General features: G+C 44.3%; 1 protein-coding gene across 2 annotated transcripts in view; it reads left to right on the forward strand.

Annotated features, from left to right (window-relative positions):
- The first annotated feature begins 984 nt into the window (after nt 1–984).
- tspan5a (tetraspanin 5a) overlaps nt 985–18,045 on the forward strand; it is a 25,838-nt gene continuing 8,777 nt past the window's right edge. Inside the window, exons 1-2 of one of the 2 annotated variants that reach the window (XM_031584843.2) lie at nt 985–1,397; nt 15,513–15,563. In XM_031584843.2, coding sequence (XP_031440703.1) covers nt 1,317–1,397; nt 15,513–15,563 — 132 coding nt within the window. In that variant the 5' untranslated portion in view covers nt 985–1,316. The remainder of the gene's footprint in view (nt 1,398–15,512; nt 15,564–18,045) is intronic. The other variant, XM_012818998.3, reaches the window with a different exon arrangement.

Raw genomic sequence — 18,045 nt, forward strand, 5'->3', positions numbered from 1 at the left:
CGGTAGGCAAGTGGATATGTTTGGTAGAACAGTAAAGGCCTACTGTGATCTCAATGATCACGACACTTGGTTTTAATACATTAGTGAGACTTTATAAGCCCGGGGGGAAGTAAAGGCAAATGTGATCTCTGTTAGAAACAATGCAGTTTAAACTGCAATGTATACTGTTTGTTTGAGTGGATATTGTTGTTGTGTGTCAGTGGCTGTGTTGGTAAAACTGTAGTTATGTGGCTGAAATAACGATGAGCATGAATAAATATGCCTCCTAAATTATACATATTACTGTACGTGTTCACGGTGCACTTAAATTATACATATTAGTGTACGTGTTCAGGGTGCACTTACATTACACATATTACTATGACATGTTCAGGGTGCACAGCATTGCCATTTTTCCTTCTGTGCCATTTTTTTTACTTGCCACTACTTTTGTATCAGTTAGGAAAGCACAAATGCAAAAAACTCAGTCAGACTAGTCATAGTTATTTTGAATCTAACTGGAAAGTGTGATTATTTCTTGAGTTGATATCTGTTAACATATTTTTGCTGGAAAGTAGACATATGTTTACTGGTGATTGAGGATTGGGACTTGTCTATCTAAAAGCTGGGCATCTACAAATTAATATTTTAAATGACTGAGTCAGATTTGATCATTTCAGTTCTGCATATTCACTTGGTGAAAATAAAATACATAGCCTGCTAATTAGCCTCTTGGCTAACAATAACAATATATAGGCTACACAACCTATTCTTGCAGTCCTAGGCCTTCCAACGTTTGTGTGGCCTAATTAATATAGTATTTATAGTAGTAATAATAATAACAGAATTATTATTAGTATTGTTATTATAGCTGTTGTTATACTAAGGACCACATCGTCAACATAAGCCAACATTTCCCATGACGGCAAAAGGAGGAGGTATTTCCTGTGAAACCCTGATAGCTGATTGGTTTATGATACTGTCAGTCTAGCGGCCATGTCTCAGAGATGAAAAATAGGGATAGCCCATATTGCTATCCCCCCCCATGGAAAACGGAGGGCCATTCCTTCCTGTCCTGCGTTTGAAGACCAGTGGAAATGTCTCTCTAAAAAATAAATTACGCTGTTGTGATTCTTTTATTTTGGCCATCACTCGTTCGCCTCGCAGTGTCCGCATATAGGAATAAAATGTCCTATTCCACTGGATACTGACTGCAGGAAGCTCTTGCATCGCAGGACGGGCAGCTCCGGCGCGCTGAACCTGCTACTGTTGCCCCGCTTATTTTAATGCCTCGATAGTTTATCCCCCGAAGAAGCGTATGCAGAAGAGAGGCGAAAATGTCGGGGAAACAATTCAAAGGACACGAGGTCAGCTGCTGTATCAAATACTTCATATTTGGATTCAACATCATCTTTTGGGTAAGAAGTCTGTGTGAACGCTGTCTCTTTTGTTTAGGAACAGAAGGTCCAACCGCTACAAATGAAGCTTAGACGCTATAAAACCTATAGGCCTATACTCTTCGTAATCATAGCAGTCACACGTGATTCATTATTTTACGTCGAACATTATATATTTTGCATCAGATTGACTTTCCATTGGCGCAAGTTCGAGTTTTAGTGGCGGATCGGGGTTCGTCCCTTTTCCGGGCGTCTATCGGAGCACGAACCGCCGCTGGTCCTGGTGGTGAGCAGGACATCCAGCGTCGTGCAGGCTGCTGTCCCAGAGGAAACACTTAATAATCGGATTTGTGTGCAGACTGTCTGTCACGATCAATTCTGTTAGGCTGCCTTCACAGTTTATTATATTACGATATAGACACTGGTATAGTTTATCATCCATTTTTTGGACGTATGCTGGGGTTAGGGACTCTTCTGAAATAGCCTAATGGCTTTTTTTTTTTTTTAAATGACATTCTGCAAAGAATAGCCTAGTAGTTCCCTGCACCCTAATACACAGAACGAAGGGAAGCCCTACATTTTTGTTTTTATTCAGCGTACATTAGTGGCAGACCTTACACAAAGCATTTTACACAGTGATGCTGTCCTTGCCCATTGTACGATGTGCAATTGTGGCTCAAACTTCCTTGCGTCTCTGTGAAGGAGGCTGTTTCCGTAGGCACCGAGGGGGCCTTTAAGTGTGACTTTGATTTGTTCAGTGAGACTCTGAACTTGTCAAACAGAGGACACCCTACACTGGTCCGTTTCGTTTTCCCAGCCGCGACGCGGCACGGCCGGCGCCGCCATATGCAAGCGCCATGAGAAACGAGTGATGTAGACTGCCCGCGGCTCTCAAACAACGCTTTTACAGCATCCAGTTTATTCTCGCCGGAACACTAGAGCGCTCTGCACGTCTTCCTCCGATAGGTCCATAAAGACGCAGTGAAAGTGGAAGTATTTTTGCGCAACATGCTTTTATTTCGGTTATTTACTGGTTGTCGCATAACGTTGTTCTTGGCGTCTGTCCTTTGATCTCAGCGTTAGGTGGTCATGTGACATGGGGGTACCGACAAGGGGTCTTAACGACGCAGACATGAATGAATGACAGCCGTTCAAATGGATGCAAATGTGGTTGCATTTCACCTCAGTCCTCTGTTCCTTTCTCTCTCCCTCTCTCTTTTTCTCTTCCCTTCTCTCTCTCTCTCTCTCTCTCTCTCTCTTGCTCTCTCTCTCTCTGACCCAGTCACTCATCAGTCCTGACATACTGTTCCCCCTGCTGTAGTAATAGTGGAAGTTGTGTAGCCAATATTAGGGTTTCCAGTGGCACAGTGACATTTCCTCCGTCGACATGCTCCTGAAGGGAACCCAAACACAACACAAACAGCAGAGCAGATTATGTCTGTTCAGAGTCAAGGGCAGAGAGGGGAAGATGCTCAGATGTCACCCAAAGAGTGAATAACATGGCTGAGATGCTGCAGATGTCACTCAAAGAACTACTAACATGGCTGAGATGCTCAGATGTCAGTCAAAGAGGGAATAACATGGATGAGATGCTGCAGATGTCTCTCAAAGAGGGAATAACATGACTGAGATGCTCAGATGTCACTCAAAGAACTACTAACATGGCTGAGATGCTCAGATCTCAGTCAAAGAGGGAATAACATGGATGAGATGCTGCAGATGTCATTCAAAGAGGGAATAACATGGATGAGATGCTGCAGATGTCACTCAAAGAGAGAATAACATGGATGAGATGCTCAGATGTCACTCAAAGAGAGAATAACATGGCTGAGATGCTCAGGTGTCACTCAAAGAAGTACTAACATGGCTGAGATGCTCAGATGTCACTCAAAGAACTACTAACATGGCTGATATGCTCAGATGTCACTCAAAGAGTGAATAACATGGCTGAGATGCTGCAGATATCACTCAAAGAACTACTAACATGGCTGAGATGCTCAGATGTCACTCAAAGAGGGAATAACATGGATGAGATGCTCAGATGTCACTCAAAGAGAGAATAACATGGATGAGATGGTCAGATGTCACTCAAAGAGGGAATAACATGGATGAGATGCTGCAGATGTCACTCAAAGAACTACTAACATGGCTGAGATGCTCAGATGTCACTCAAAGAGGGAATAACATGGCTGAGATGCTCAGATGTCACTCAAAGATGGAATAACAGGCCCAAAGCAGGGCCAGGGAGAACGGGACGGGATGTGGATCGTCTCTCCACTCTCTCCACTCTCTCCACTCTCTCCACTCTCTCCATTTCCGTTCCAACTCCTGAGAGGTCGTCAGGTCATAGGTGTTGGCTCTGTGATGCAGAAGTTTCTCTGTGCGTGCCTGACATGTTTTCCTCCCCGGTCGTGGACTGGACTTTCCCATGTTGCCCAAGAGCTATGTGCGTAGGCCCCTAATATTTGTGCAGATAAAGAGTGTGTTTGTGTTAGGGATGGGCATAATTAATCGACGATCGATTAATTGATCATTAAGAATTTCCTCGATGAAATTATTTTTTCATCGATTAAAACTAATGCATGTTCTGTTGCGTAGTGTGCGTGTAATTTATTTATTTTAGGGCTGTCAAAGTTAACACGTTATTCTATGAGATTATTGTGGCCGAGATGAATGCAATAAAATATTTGAACGCAGTTAACGCAACTTTGTTTACTTCCGGTGCGCGTTGACCCATGGCACGAAACTGCCGCGTGTCTGCAAGTCAGTTAGATAGAAGAGACCGAGACGGTAGTTGAAGATAGAGAGAGCTGAGGGATTGTTGGGCGGAAAGTTTCTGTTTAAGAGGCAAAATGACAGAACAATCGACAAAACTAAAGTTGTATGTAGCATTTGTCAAGCTGAATGTAGCTATTACAGAAGCAGCTCGTCTTTAAGTTATCACCTTAATGCAAAGCACCCGACAGAAAGCAGTCCCAGGTTAGATGGTCGCCAACCCACACTCCACGACTTCTCTAGGAAATTAACTAGACCAGTCCGTGAAAAGGTTACCAACGCTGTAGCAGTTTAGGTTGCCGGTGACTGTCGGCCCATCAACATAGTTGAAGACGGTGGGCTGACTGAGGTGATTCGAATTGCTTCAGGGGACAATTCTTACGATTTACCGTCGAGGGGCACCATTGTGTCTCGCATATATTCCTTGTATGACGGCGAGAGAGCACGAAAAAAATACAATTGAACAACAGTGTCTAAAATACACGCTGTCTGAAGTGATTACTCGTTAATTTATAAGATTTAGTCTTGAGAAGAAAACAAACTTTTAATCACGATGAATCTAGATGAATGAATTTCAAAATGTGAGATTAATTAGTTAGAGAGAAAAAAAAAGTTGTGTTTATGAGCACTGGCTTCTAGCTGTCGGCTCCGCTGCTTAAGAGTACAGCAGCGCATATTTTCAAGTGTAACCATTGAACGGATCCCGTTTAACTGCCACAAGAGTTGTCCATCTTGTAAGTTTAACTGCCACAAGAGTTGTTCATCTTGTATTAAAGATCTCAATGAGGAAACACGCTGTGTTTTTTTCTATTTTCACTGCATTTTAATATAGCCTATAAATAGTGAATTTTAATATAAAAATATTAATGATTAATCGAAAATCGATCGTTAATTCTCCCGACGATCGATTAAGACAATTTAATCGAATGCCCATCCCTAGTTTGTGTATTGTGTGTGGGCGTGCGCGCGTATGTGTGTGTGTTTGTGGGGGGGTGCGCTCGTATGTGTGTGGGTGTGGGCGTACATGTGTGTGTGTGGTGGGGCGTGCGTGTGTACATGTGTGTGTGTGTGTGTCTGAATGCCCTGACACAGTGTGGCTCCAGCCGTAAGCTATCTGGTCTGATTCATGGGCATGTTCATAGGCTCTGTGCTTAGGGTTTGCAGTGGAAGGACTGAAAGGGAAAGAACTTGCTCTGAATCAGCTGTTATGGCAGCCTTTATGTCTGCAGAACACCATGTCACCTTTGCCTGGAATATATATATATAGAATATGACAATGCCTCTGGTACCAATAATTCTTTGCGCAATATGAAGGTCTATAGGGTATAACAGTGGCAGTTTATAGTGTATAACAGTGGCAGTCTATAGGGTATAATAGTGGCAGTCTATAGTGTATAACAGTGGCAGTCTTTAGTGTATAACAACGGCAGTCTATAGTTTATAACATGGCTGTGGCCATTTATAGTGTATAACAGTGGCAGTCTATAGTTTATAACATGGCTCTGGCCGTTTATAGGGTATAACAGTGGCAGTCTATAGTATATAACAGTGGCAGTGTGGTTCTGCAGATACACCAGAGCTTCACACAGCAGTGTGGTTCTGCAGTGGCCCGTCTGCTCTCGCAGTCAGGCATCTTCAGCTTCAAGGCCACTGGGTCCCCATGGGAGTCTGAGTTCTGCTGCTCTAGTTTCTGGAGGCATGAATGTTTGATGGGGCTCAGGCCGTCAGGAGGCTGTGCTTCAGCTGTCTTTAGCTGGCTTAACCCTGAAAGACCTGTGTGTTTAAACACATCAGTTAAATAAACTCATACTAGTCCACCAGTACCTCTCTTAAACAGGGCAGTGTGAGACTGGTACACCAGGAACTCCCTTAAACAGGGCAGTGTGAGACTGGTACACCAGTAACTCCCTTAAACAGTGCGGTTTGAGACTCCTAAACAGGGCAGTGTGAGACTTTTAAACAGGGCAGTGTGAGACTCTTAAACAGGGCTGTGTGAGACTTTTAAACAGGGCGGTGTGAGACTTTTAACAGCAGTGACAGAGGTATAAATACAGCAGTGACAGAGACAGCAGTGACAGGGGTATAGATACAGCAGTGACAGAGGTATAAATACGGCAGTGACAGAGGTATAGATACGGCAGTGACAGAGACAGCAGTGACAGAGGTATAGATACAGCAGTGACAGAGGTATAGCAGTGACAGGCAGAGAAGGTAATTTGCCCTTGTAATCAGAGCTATTAAAAGCTCTCTCGTGAGAGTGACTGCCTGGTTAGTTCACTCAGATGTTGCTGCATTCTGTGTTGTGTTTAGGGTGAGGGAGTCTCAGTATGTATGTTAAGTAAGATGGGTGTTTTACAGTGAAGTGCTGGACTTAGCTGGTGATGGCTCCTGTGCTGTATATAAAGTATAGGGTGCAAATGAGTTTCATGGTGTTTTGTAGATTGCCTTGTGTGGGTGTTGCAGCCTGGGGCGTTCTCGGCCTGGAGCTCTTATCAGACCGCAGGAGGAGTTGTCCGTCAGGAGGAGCCCTTCCTCTTTGGATAAACAGGAAGTTCAGCGGGACTCTTTGTCCTCTGATTTCACACTCACAGTCAGCCATTTTCACCCTCTGCCTCTGTGTGAGGAGCAGAAGGACGTAACCCCCCCCCCCACACACACCCACACAGCCCCAGCATCACCCTAACGACCCTGCCCAACCCCCCAGGACATGTCCAAACAACCCTGCCCGCCCCCTCCCCTGCCCCTCCCCCTCTGGTCAACAGGTGATGTTGTTTGTCCATGTAACTCCAAACTAAGCCTCCCCCGTCCGCCTTACTTCTTAAATGACAGAGCTGGGTGTCTATCCCACAGGGCTTCACAGGTTAAGGCCAGTGCATCTTCACAGGTTAATGACAGTGCCTCTTCTCAGGTTAAGGCCAGTGCCTCTTCACAGGTTAATGCCTCGTCTGCTGGCAGGAGGAGGGGCTGCATCAGTGGGACTACATTCAGCAGCTTTTTATTCCATCGCTCCTCAGTCAGTCAGGACTGTGATCTAAGGCTGTCAGTACTGTGATCTAGAGGCTGTCAGGACTGTGATCTATTCTAGAGGCTGTCAGGGGGCTGTCAGTACTGTGATCTACAGGCTGTCAGTACTGTACTCAGATTTCTCTGTGCCCTGTCAGTCTTTTCCTAGGGTTAGCAGTAATTCTGCTTGTGACATGTTGGGGTGTGTGTGTGGGCCAGCATTGGGGTGTGTGTGTGAGATTAACACCACTGCCTGGCTTCCACGATAGAAGAGGAGATGAACATTAGGGATTGTTCTGTGTGTGAGTACAGGTAGATGTGTGGATTCCAGACACGCTGATTCATCAGGAGTGCAGTGGAGCCAGTCTCTCAATAGGGATGTGGAGAGGAGAGGGAGGAGAGATCAGAGATGGAGGGAGTAGAGGAGAGGTCAGAGGGAGGAGAGGTCAGAGATGGAGGAGATGGAGGAGATAGAGGAGAGGTCAGAGGGAGGAGAGATCAGAGATGGAGGGAGTAGAGCCAGTGGAGCCAGTCTCAATGTGGAGAGTTTAGCGGAGACCTGCTGAGTTTATGTCTCATGGCAGAGAGATGACATGAAGATGAAGATCGCCGTAGCGACATATAGATGATGCTCTCTTTCTCTCTTCATAAGGTCGACATTAAAATGAAGATCGCCATAGCGACGCATAGATGATGCTCTCTCCCTCTCTTCATGAGGTCGACATTAAGATGAAGATAATGCTCTTTGTAGGTCTTTATGAGATCACTACACAGCTGGACGCCTACAGACACAGCAGAATACCATCTCAGTGTCTCTGGGATACTGTTCCCAACCGTGGAAACACACTACACCACCTCGTAACTATAACACTCACGGAATCAACAACATACTATACCATACCATAACACATCTGTAGTGCACACTACACGAGTAACATACTACATACTACACTTCTAGTACATTCTACATCACACTTTTAGTACATACTGCATCACACTTCTAGTATACTGCATCAGTAGCATTACACTAGGTGTACTACAGTCTGCACTACTGTGGGATTCCATTTGTCCATACTCCCACACTGAGAGGGTAGGTCACAGTTCTGACCCTGCTTCTGTCAAAGACGTTCTGTGTTACCCCCCGACACATGGAACAATGCCATTGCCTGCTTGGCTGAAGTGATGTCATTTCCTGTGGCTGATTGAGTTTGGTTTACAGGCATGGCAGACAGGGGAGGAGGCTGGGTTGGTGTGTGTGTGTGTTTGTGTCTGTGTGTGTGTGTGTCTGTGTGTGTGTATGTGTGAGTGTGTGTGTGTGTGTGTGTGTGTAAACATATAGCCTAACGCTCCCCCCCATTTAACTCTCACAGCCTGCTATTACATATAGCATAGATTCTCTCTCTTTTCTAGTCCAAAGCTATTTTTAGCTATGATGTCACTTATTATTACACAATACTCGCATCGTTTCTGTTTTGAAGTGACCTGAAATATGTACTATGCTAAGCTTCATGCAGCTTTGATCATCTTTAGGGGCTGCAGCATGATGCATGCTAGCTGCTAAGCCTTAAACCCATATATGTCTGTATGTGTGTATATGTCAGTATACATCTCAGTGTATATGTCGGTGTCAGTACTGTAATCTGTACATATGGAACTAATGTGACATCTACTGTAAGCACCAATCTAACCTTCATTCGGTGCAGAGATGAGGTCGTATCAGGGTCGGGATCCAGCTAACTGCATGCGGGTCGGTATCCAGCTAACTGCATGCGGGGTCGGTATCCAGCTAACTGCATGCGGGGTCGGTATCCAGCTAACTGCATGCGGGGTCGGTATCCAGCTAACTGCATGTGGGGTCGGTATCCAGCTAACTGCATGCGGGGTCGGTATCCAGCTAACTGCATGCGGGGTCGGTATCCAGCTAACTGCATGCGGGGTCGGTATCCAGCTTACCATATTTCTGCTCCTGCTCACAAAAGACTTATGCTAATCTGTGCTTGGCATTCCCAGTGTTCTGCTAATCATCTGTAGCTTGCCCATGTCAGCTCTGAGATGCCCCATGTCACATGCGCTCGGTCCTGCAACCCGTCTGTGCTACATCTGAAGCTACATACCTGGTAGAATCACTGGAAAACTGAACTGCATAGAATAGAAATGTTAGCGGCCCCTCTAGGTCATGAAGAGGCGCTGTGAGCCTGTAACTGTGTAGCACAGTGTTAGCTTAGGGCCTTAGCTTTCAGGCACACAGCCCAGATTAGGCCTTTTGTCTGGCTAACGTGCTATGGCGGCATATGAACTCAGTAGGGGACACTGTAATGCCCGTGGTCCCCTGTAAGGGTCACTGTAATGCCCCGTGGTCTCCTGTTGGGGTCACTGTAATGGCCCGTGGTCCCCTGTAAGGGTCACTGTAATGGCCCGTGGTCGCCTGTAGGGGTCACTGTAATGCCCTAAGGTCGCCTGTAGGGGGCACTGTAAGGCCCCTATGGTGGCCTCCCTGTCAGGCTGTATGTTCAGTTGGAGTTGCGGGAGGAGATGGCCCTTTCAGGCTGTATGTTCAGTTGGAGTTGCGGGGGGAGATGGCCCTTTCAGGCTGTATGTTCAGTTGGAGTTGTGGGGGGAGATGGCCCTTTCAGGCTGTATGTTCAGTTGGAATTGCGGGGGGAACTGGGCAGAGTTTTGCTGCCATTGCTTTACAGTGGAGCCTGTAAGAGGATTAAAGCACAGCTGACTGTAATGTACATCTCTAGACCCTGCTTGATCTGTTTGACAGTAATTCCTCCAGGCTTTTAAACCCCTAAAACACGTCCTATCCAAGTCTACGGTATACATGCACATGCAGCAGGGGGGTGTTTTAGGGATGTATTAGTGAGATAAAATGTGGAAGCATTCTCTTAGTGTTAGATTCATCTGTTAGTGTTATATTCATCTGTCAGTGTGTTTACATGATGGTATAATTCGAATCTTTGCTTAGTCGGACTATGCTTTCTTTCGAGGGTAGGTGCTATTATCCCAATATACATGGCAGTGAATAAATCGAATCATTGGCCGAAAGCATGTCATATCCGATACGATAGGTGGCGCTGTTTTCATTACAACTAGTGGTGATACAGCCCTTTCCGCTTGACCTCTTCACCACTACCAATAACAACAACAGTTGATTGAGCATGAATCGCGTCTGTTCATCGGTCCAGAAATGCGTGTTGCCTCTTGGGTTGTTTGTTTGTTTGTTTGTTTCTGCCGGGCCGATGTGTTTATAAGTTACATTATTCAAAGGTGAAAGATAAAAGGCGAGAGAAACGCACGCACATTCACACACGCGCGCAAATAATGGTTTACAGCCTAAACGCATTGCCCTTCTGCCAGTTGCATCAAATTGTTTTAGTACTTCTTCGCTGTCGATTTCCAAATCTGTGTGAATATTCATGAGAGCAAGTCCAGTCAGTCTTTTCGTAGATAGATACAAGACCTTCAGGACGCAATGAATGTTTGGGTAGAAATTTGCCGAACTTTCCAGGGCTTGATAAAGTTCACTGCCTAACTCATTTAGCTGTTTCCAGCTCTGTATCTGCATCGTCAACGCTGGGCATTAGTTGTCTGTACTCCGATTTTATAGTTTCCCCATTTTAATAAATATGCGTTCATGATATATATTTTTTCTTCTCGCGTAGCAGAAGGTACGCACAGTGCGTACGGCTGCATGCGCCACTGGAACTCTGTGCAATTAATACAATACATAATAGGCTAATTGATACAATATCTCCTCGTTTGAGTGTGGTTGTTTGAGTGCAATGGGAGTGTATGATCGATGTTGTCTATAAAGGTATTTAGGTAAAGGTATTTACGGGAAAATATCTTGATCCACCTGTCACGTCTCTGTCTTTAGAGGGCAGCGCCAAATAACCGAACAAAACTCAACTCACGCTTGCCTCACGGGCACAATACCACATTTCATCATATTTGATAAAATGAAGGACAAATTAGTTGTGAATAGTATCACCGAGTTTGACAGATATTGGTCAGGTAATAGCCGAGTGACAGCTGATTTGCTTTCTGATTTGACAGTACTTATTCGTGGTTTTTTTCAGCGCCAGATAACTGAACACAACTAAACTCACGCGTGCCTCGCGGCCACAATACCAAATTTCATCATATTTGATAGAATGAAGGACATATTAGTTATGAATAGTATCACCGAGTTTGATAGGTATTGGTCAGGTAATAGCCGAGTGACAGCTGATTTGCTTTCTGATTTGACAGTACTTATTCGTGGTTTTTTTCAGCGCCAGATAACTGAACACAACTAAACTCACGCGTGCCTCGCGGGCACAATACCAAATTTCATCATATTTGATAAAATGAAGGACAAATTAGTTGTGAATATTATCACCGAGTTTGACAGGTATTAGTCAGGGGAGACGGCCCAGTGTTCCGAAAGCCCGATATTCCGAAATCTCAATATTCCGAAAAATAGTCCCCCTGGCAAAATTTAGAAATATTTTAAGTGGCACAAAACACTCAAAGCATTTCGTTTGCACAGCAGAGCGGAGACGCTCACCGGGCTATCACGCATATAACTTTTCCTAGGCAATATTTGTTAACTTAGCCTACTCTGGTTTTGAATATGGGGTAGGCTACCACTCATGCGAAGGAAATCACCGGCAGATTGTCGCAGGACATTACGCAGATCTTGTCAAGCACTGACAAAGCATGCATGCGTTGGCAATCATACAAATATTTTTGTATCATCGCGATGCAAATGCATGTGTGTATAATAATATTCTGAATTCAAGTTAATGCTTGTGAAATAAAGGCATTTATATGTTTATTATTGTGTGATTCATTGGGATGTGCATGTGGGCAATAGTGGTTCACGTTGCTGTACTCACAATTTCGGAACAGCGGGCTTTCGGAACATTGCCATGGAACCTTGGTCAGGTAATTGCCGAGTGACAGCTGATTTGACAGTACTGCTGTTGTTTTAAGCAAATAAAATGTGGAACGTCCTTATACGTGTTTAAGGAGGGGTTGTAAAGGTGCTCATATCTTCGGACCTCTTCTGTTATGTTTGTTCATAATCAACAAGAATAAGCTTGTGAGACAGTCTGCAGGATATTCATAAAAAACCGTGTCATTAGTATGAACAGTTGAGACAACTTATCCCTCTTTCGTCTTCCGGGTCATGACCTGGCAGGGAGAGAGGGAGCATGCGCAAAGACGCAAAGTCCAGTTCCTTATCCAATTCACCGTTACATGCCGCAATAGTCAAACTATCAACTGGATCGGATCGAGTTATCCAGGGGTGTTAGTCCGACTATGTGCGGTCCGACTACGATCCGACTAAGGTGCTTACATGAAACGGATAATGCGATTTCAGTCCGACTAAGGCAGTTATTCGAATCCATGTAACCACGGTCACTGAGTGTTAGATTAATCTCTTACTGTTATATTCATCTCTTAGTGTTAGATTCATCTGTTCTATAGATTCATCTCTTAGTGTTAGATTCATCTGTTCTAGAGATTCATCTGTTAGTCCAGTTCACAGTTTTGTCCTCAAAATGCATCCTACCCTAGCAATGCAGACACACACACACACACACACATACCTGCCATTCTTGCAAACACACACACTCACAAGCACATATATACCAACACACTCTCTTTCTCTTTCTCTTACACATATACAGCACAACCTGGTTGTGTGTTTATGTGTGTGTGTGTGTGTGTGTGTGTGTGTGTTATGTGTGTGTGTGTGCTGTTTTCACCTTATTATGTGTTGCGTGGGTGCTGTTTTCAGCCTCTCTTTGTTGGAAGTTTGGAAAGCTCATTTGGATTTGGAAAATAAAGAGTGTGTGTGTGTTAGAGAGAAAGGGGAGGAGCAAGGGGGGGGATGAAGAGGGTGAAGGAGAGAAAGGGTGAAAGAGTTTGAATGAGAGAGAAAGAGTGAGAAAGGGTGAAAGAGAGAGAGTGTGAAAGGGGTGGGAGTACTGATGAAAAGTGATATGAGGCAGTGGAAAGGGAAAGGGAGAGAGAGACTCTCCACAGACAGTGTGTGTGTGTGCGTGTGTGTGTGTGTGTGTAAGATGGCGAATAAGAGAGAGTGAGTGTGAGCAGCATTCAAACAGGCCGCTGTACTGCCAGCCAGCTGCTTCTCTTTCAGTTGGCTGAAGAGTTGCCAGGGGGGGAGAGAAGGGGGGGAGCAGCACAACAACACCATACTCTCTAAAGCCTGCCTGGAGACTGGAGGAGAGGTCAGAGATGGAGGGAGTAGAGGAGATAGAGGAGATAGAGGAGATGGAGGAGAGATCAGAGATAGAGGAGATGTATGTGTGAGATTAACACCACTGCCTGGCTTCCACGATAGAAGAGGAGATGAACATTAGGGATTGTTCTGTGTGTGAGTACAGGTAGATGTGTGGATTCCAGACACGCTGATTCATCAAGAGTGCAGTGGAGCCAGTCTCTCAATAGGGATGTGTAGAGGAGATAGAGGAGAGGGAGGAGAGATCAGAGATGGAGGGAGTAGAGGAGAGGTCAGAGGGAGGAGAGGTCAGAGATGGAGGAGATGGAGGAGATAGAGGAGAGGTCAGAGGGAGGAGAGATCAGAGATGGAGGGAGTAGAGGAGAGGTCAGAGATGGAGGAGATGGAGGAGATAGAGGAGATAGAGGAGATGGAGGAGATAGAGGGGAGGTCAGAGATGGAGAAGAGGTCAGAGATAGAGGAGATAGAGGAGAGATGGAGGGAGTAGAGGAGAATTGTGTCAGAGTTGCACAATGTTGGGGAACATGATGTTCCTCTGTGCTTTAACCTTTAACCCTATATATCATCATGCAGTTCCTCTGTGCTTTATGCCAGGAGTGTGAAGTCATCATGTAGTTCCTCTTTGTGTGTGTGTGTGTGTGTGTGTCTGTGTGTGTGTGTGTGTGTGTGTGTGTGTGTGTGTGCGTGTGTGTGTGGGTGTGTGTGTGTGTGTGTGTGTGTGTGTGTGTGTGTGTGTGTGTGTGTGTGTGAGTGTGTGTGTTTTGTGTGTGTGTGTGTGTGTATGTGTATGAGCTGCTCATGGGCGCTGGGCCTGTCTGGCCTTACACATGAGACATCAGGAAGTGAAATACTGCTGACCTGACAGCCTGCTTACTGTGAACAGAGTTCGGTGTGTAGAGCTGGTCTGTGTGTGTGTGTTGTGTGTGTGTCTGAAGCTTACTTATCCGAACAGTTTTATTTTCTTGTGGTTAGTTTGTAACATGGCAACAGTTGATAGGCAGAGCACACACACACACACACACACACACACACACACACACACACACACACACACACACACACACACACACACACACAGAAGGTTGAGTTATCAGCTGAGTACCAGGTGCGAGCGGGACCCAGTGTTTGGGTTAGTGGGGTCATGACTGTTTCCTTTCTGGCCAGAATGAACATGATTTGGTAGAAGCCTTTTCCTCTTCATCTGCGAGGTGGGGGTGGGGCTATGTGTGTGTATCAAGCCCCCCCCCCCCCCAAAAGAGGCCGCTCAGTAAACCCGTCTCTGGGTGGACTGGGCCTCTGAGCCACTGCTGGGCTCCACATTAGCCTATTAAAACAGTGAGTTTGGACATCAGCCAATCAAAGCCACATGGTGGCACGTTATCCAATCAAAACTGCAGGTTCACACATTCAGCCAATCAAAACTGCAGGTTCACACATTCAGCTAATCAAAACTGAAAGTGCATGCTATCGGAAAAGTTTAGTTTGTGCACACGGATGAAATAATGTGTGATTCATGTAATAATCTCTGTTTGGCTGTTGGAGTTGGACTGTTTAGATTGATAAGTGAGTTTTTGTAAGTAAACATAGTTCACCTTGCCAAGGTGACACTTCTGAAGAGTTTCCACAGTAATGAAAGGCTCTTGCCAGTAGGTGTAAACTAGGGGTGGGAATCTATTTTTTATTAGAGAAAAAGCTTTTACTTGACACAATTATGACTTTCTATGAACAATGCAATAATCGATGCAGCTTGCATTTCAACACAAAACGGATGTAAAAAAATCGATTATGAACTTTTCTGAATCGAGACAGAATCGTTCTAGAGAGAATCGAGAGAAATCGAAGAATCAATTTTTTTCCCCACCCCTAGTGTAAACTCTTCAGAAGGATAGTGAACCCAACAAGCCAACCAGCTCCATTACGGCTCCAGGTCAGGGAGCACAGAGCTCTCATCACCTTCACTGAGAGAGAAGGCTCATAGCACAACCTTGGCATACTCTCTGTGACTGTGGGATTAATGTAGCTCTGATCAAAACTACTGCTACTACTCTCTGTAGAGATGACTGAGGTCCTCTTCTCTTGTCTCCTTCTCTCCTCTCTAGCTGCTGGGCATGGCGTTCCTGGCCATTGGACTCTGGGCATGGAGTGAGAAGGTGAGTGGTGCACTGAGGACACACACACACACACACATTCACACACTCCCTCTCTCTCTCTCTCGCTCTCACACACACATTCACACACTCCCTCTCTCTCTCTCTCTCTCTCTCTCTCTCTCTCTCGCTCTCACACACACAGAAAGTCACACACAGACACACACACACACACACACACAGAAAATCACACAGACATTCACACACTCCCCCTCTCTCACACACACAGATAGACATCCCCCCCTCTCTCTCTCACACACACAGAGACATCCACACACATATACACATTAAACACACATGCACAAACCCATTAAACGTGAGAAAACACACACAAACACACATGTTGTTGATTTGACAGTGTGCACTAGATGGGGACCTGATCACACATTAGGGTCATTCCACGCCAAACGGGACAATGGCTCCCACTCGACCGTCTCACATTTGGCTGAAAAAAATCAAGGTTGTTCATACACTTCTTAATAGGTATAGTCCAAAATATTAGCTCTCTACTCCCAATAGTTTTGTCACAAAAAGATGTTTTAGGGGGGAGGGGGTGCCTGTACTTGAGACGTTTTTTGAGCAGCGTTTTCTGAAGAGCCATTTTCAAATTGCTATTACTAGAAAAGTATTTAAGCTAGCTCCTTCAAACTTTCAAGGCTTAAAATATGATACCATTACTTGAAGATTATGGACTCCCAAGGGTGTGGCTTGGGTATATCATAGTATTCGGGCCCAGCATTCGATGGCCTATGAAAGCACATTCAAATGGTAGCAAAAGGTAAGTTTATGACACAGAGCTTAAACTGCGTTTGTGTATACAATCTGTATCATATCAAGTCTTTAGCTTTCACATTGAGCTTTCCACAGGCCTTCAAAGATGCTGCAACAGAGCGTAGAGTAAAAATTCCGAGCAAATTCAAGCACCCCAAATACTATGATCACCCAAACCACACCCTTGGAAATCCATATTATTCAAGTTATGGTATAAGATTTTAAGCCTAGAAAGTTTGAAGGAGGTAGCTAAAATACATTTCTAGTTATATCAATTTGAAAATGGCTGTACAGAAAACGCTGCTAAAACAGTACAGGCACCCCATCACCCCTAAAACATAATTTTGTGACAAAACTATTTTGAGTAGAGAGCTAATATTTGGGACTATACCTATTAAGAAGTGTATGAACAACTTTGAATTGTCACACTTTACATGGAATGATTTACAAGTCAAATGTGTGACAATTTACAATTTAACATTAATCAAATAAAGCATTTTGTGCAGTTTAAGCTCTGTGTCATAAACGTACCTTTTGCTACCATTTGAATATGCTTCCATAGGCCATTGAATGCTGGGCGTGTACAAAAATCCCATATTTTCAAAAAAATATTTTGAGAAAATGAGGCAGAACACCATCACACATTTTTGATATGTTAAGAACAAATATCTAATCTTTCCAAAAAAAATTGTTTCATGTTGGTAAATGCTGTCATTTTTTTGCTATAGCATGCAAAAAATGGAACAAAATGGGGTTTCATCCATTTTCAAGCTTTAATATCTTCCAGCCCATTCATCACATAAGGACAGTTTTTTAATACAACATACGAAGCATACATAGGAAGGTCTGTGTATAATATCAAGTCTCTAGCTTTAACATTGAGCTTTCCACAGTCCTTCAAAGATGCTACGACAGAGCATAGTGTAAAATTTTCGCGCAAATTCAAGCACCCCGAATACTATGATATACCCAAGCCACACCCTTGGAAGTCGAGATTTTTCAGGTAATGGTATCATATTTTAAGCCTAGAAAGTTTGAAGGAGCTAGCTTAAATACTTTTCTAGTAATAGCAATTTGAAAATGGCTCTTCACAAAACGCTGCTCAAAAAGCGTCTTAAGTATTGGCACCCCCTCCCCCCTAAAACATCCTATTGTGACAAAACTATTGGGAGTAGAGAGCTAATATTTTGGACTATTCATATTAAGAAGTGTATGAACAACCTTGCATTTTTTCAGCCAAATCTGAGATGGTCGAGCGGGGAATTTTCCTTTAATTGTCCCGTTTGGCGTGGAATGACCCATTACTGATACCAATCTGCTCATTTTGAAAACGGTCATAGTTTCTTCCATCTGTGCAAAGCTGTTTGAATATAATATGGTGATATTATGGACCTTGTGTTTGCATATGCAAGACGAAATAGATATGGCTATGAATATATAGATATGAATATGTCTGCCTATGGCAATAACTTGTGTGTGTACATGTGACAGACTGAAAAGTATCACAGCAGTGTGTGAACTAGCACTCTGTTCACAGAATGTGAACCAGCTGTTGAAGTCTGTCTCTCTCGGACACACACACCACACACACACACACACACACACACACACACATACACACAAAGAGCCTATTCAGTCATAGTCGGTACTGTTCTGAGTAAAAATGGCTGCAGAGATAAAAACACCAAGCACTTATGGTGCTGGCTGAGTTCTG

Source organism: Clupea harengus, chromosome 18 (genome assembly GCF_900700415.2).
Source record: "Clupea harengus chromosome 18, Ch_v2.0.2, whole genome shotgun sequence".
NCBI classification, from domain to species: domain Eukaryota; kingdom Metazoa; phylum Chordata; class Actinopteri; order Clupeiformes; family Clupeidae; genus Clupea; species Clupea harengus.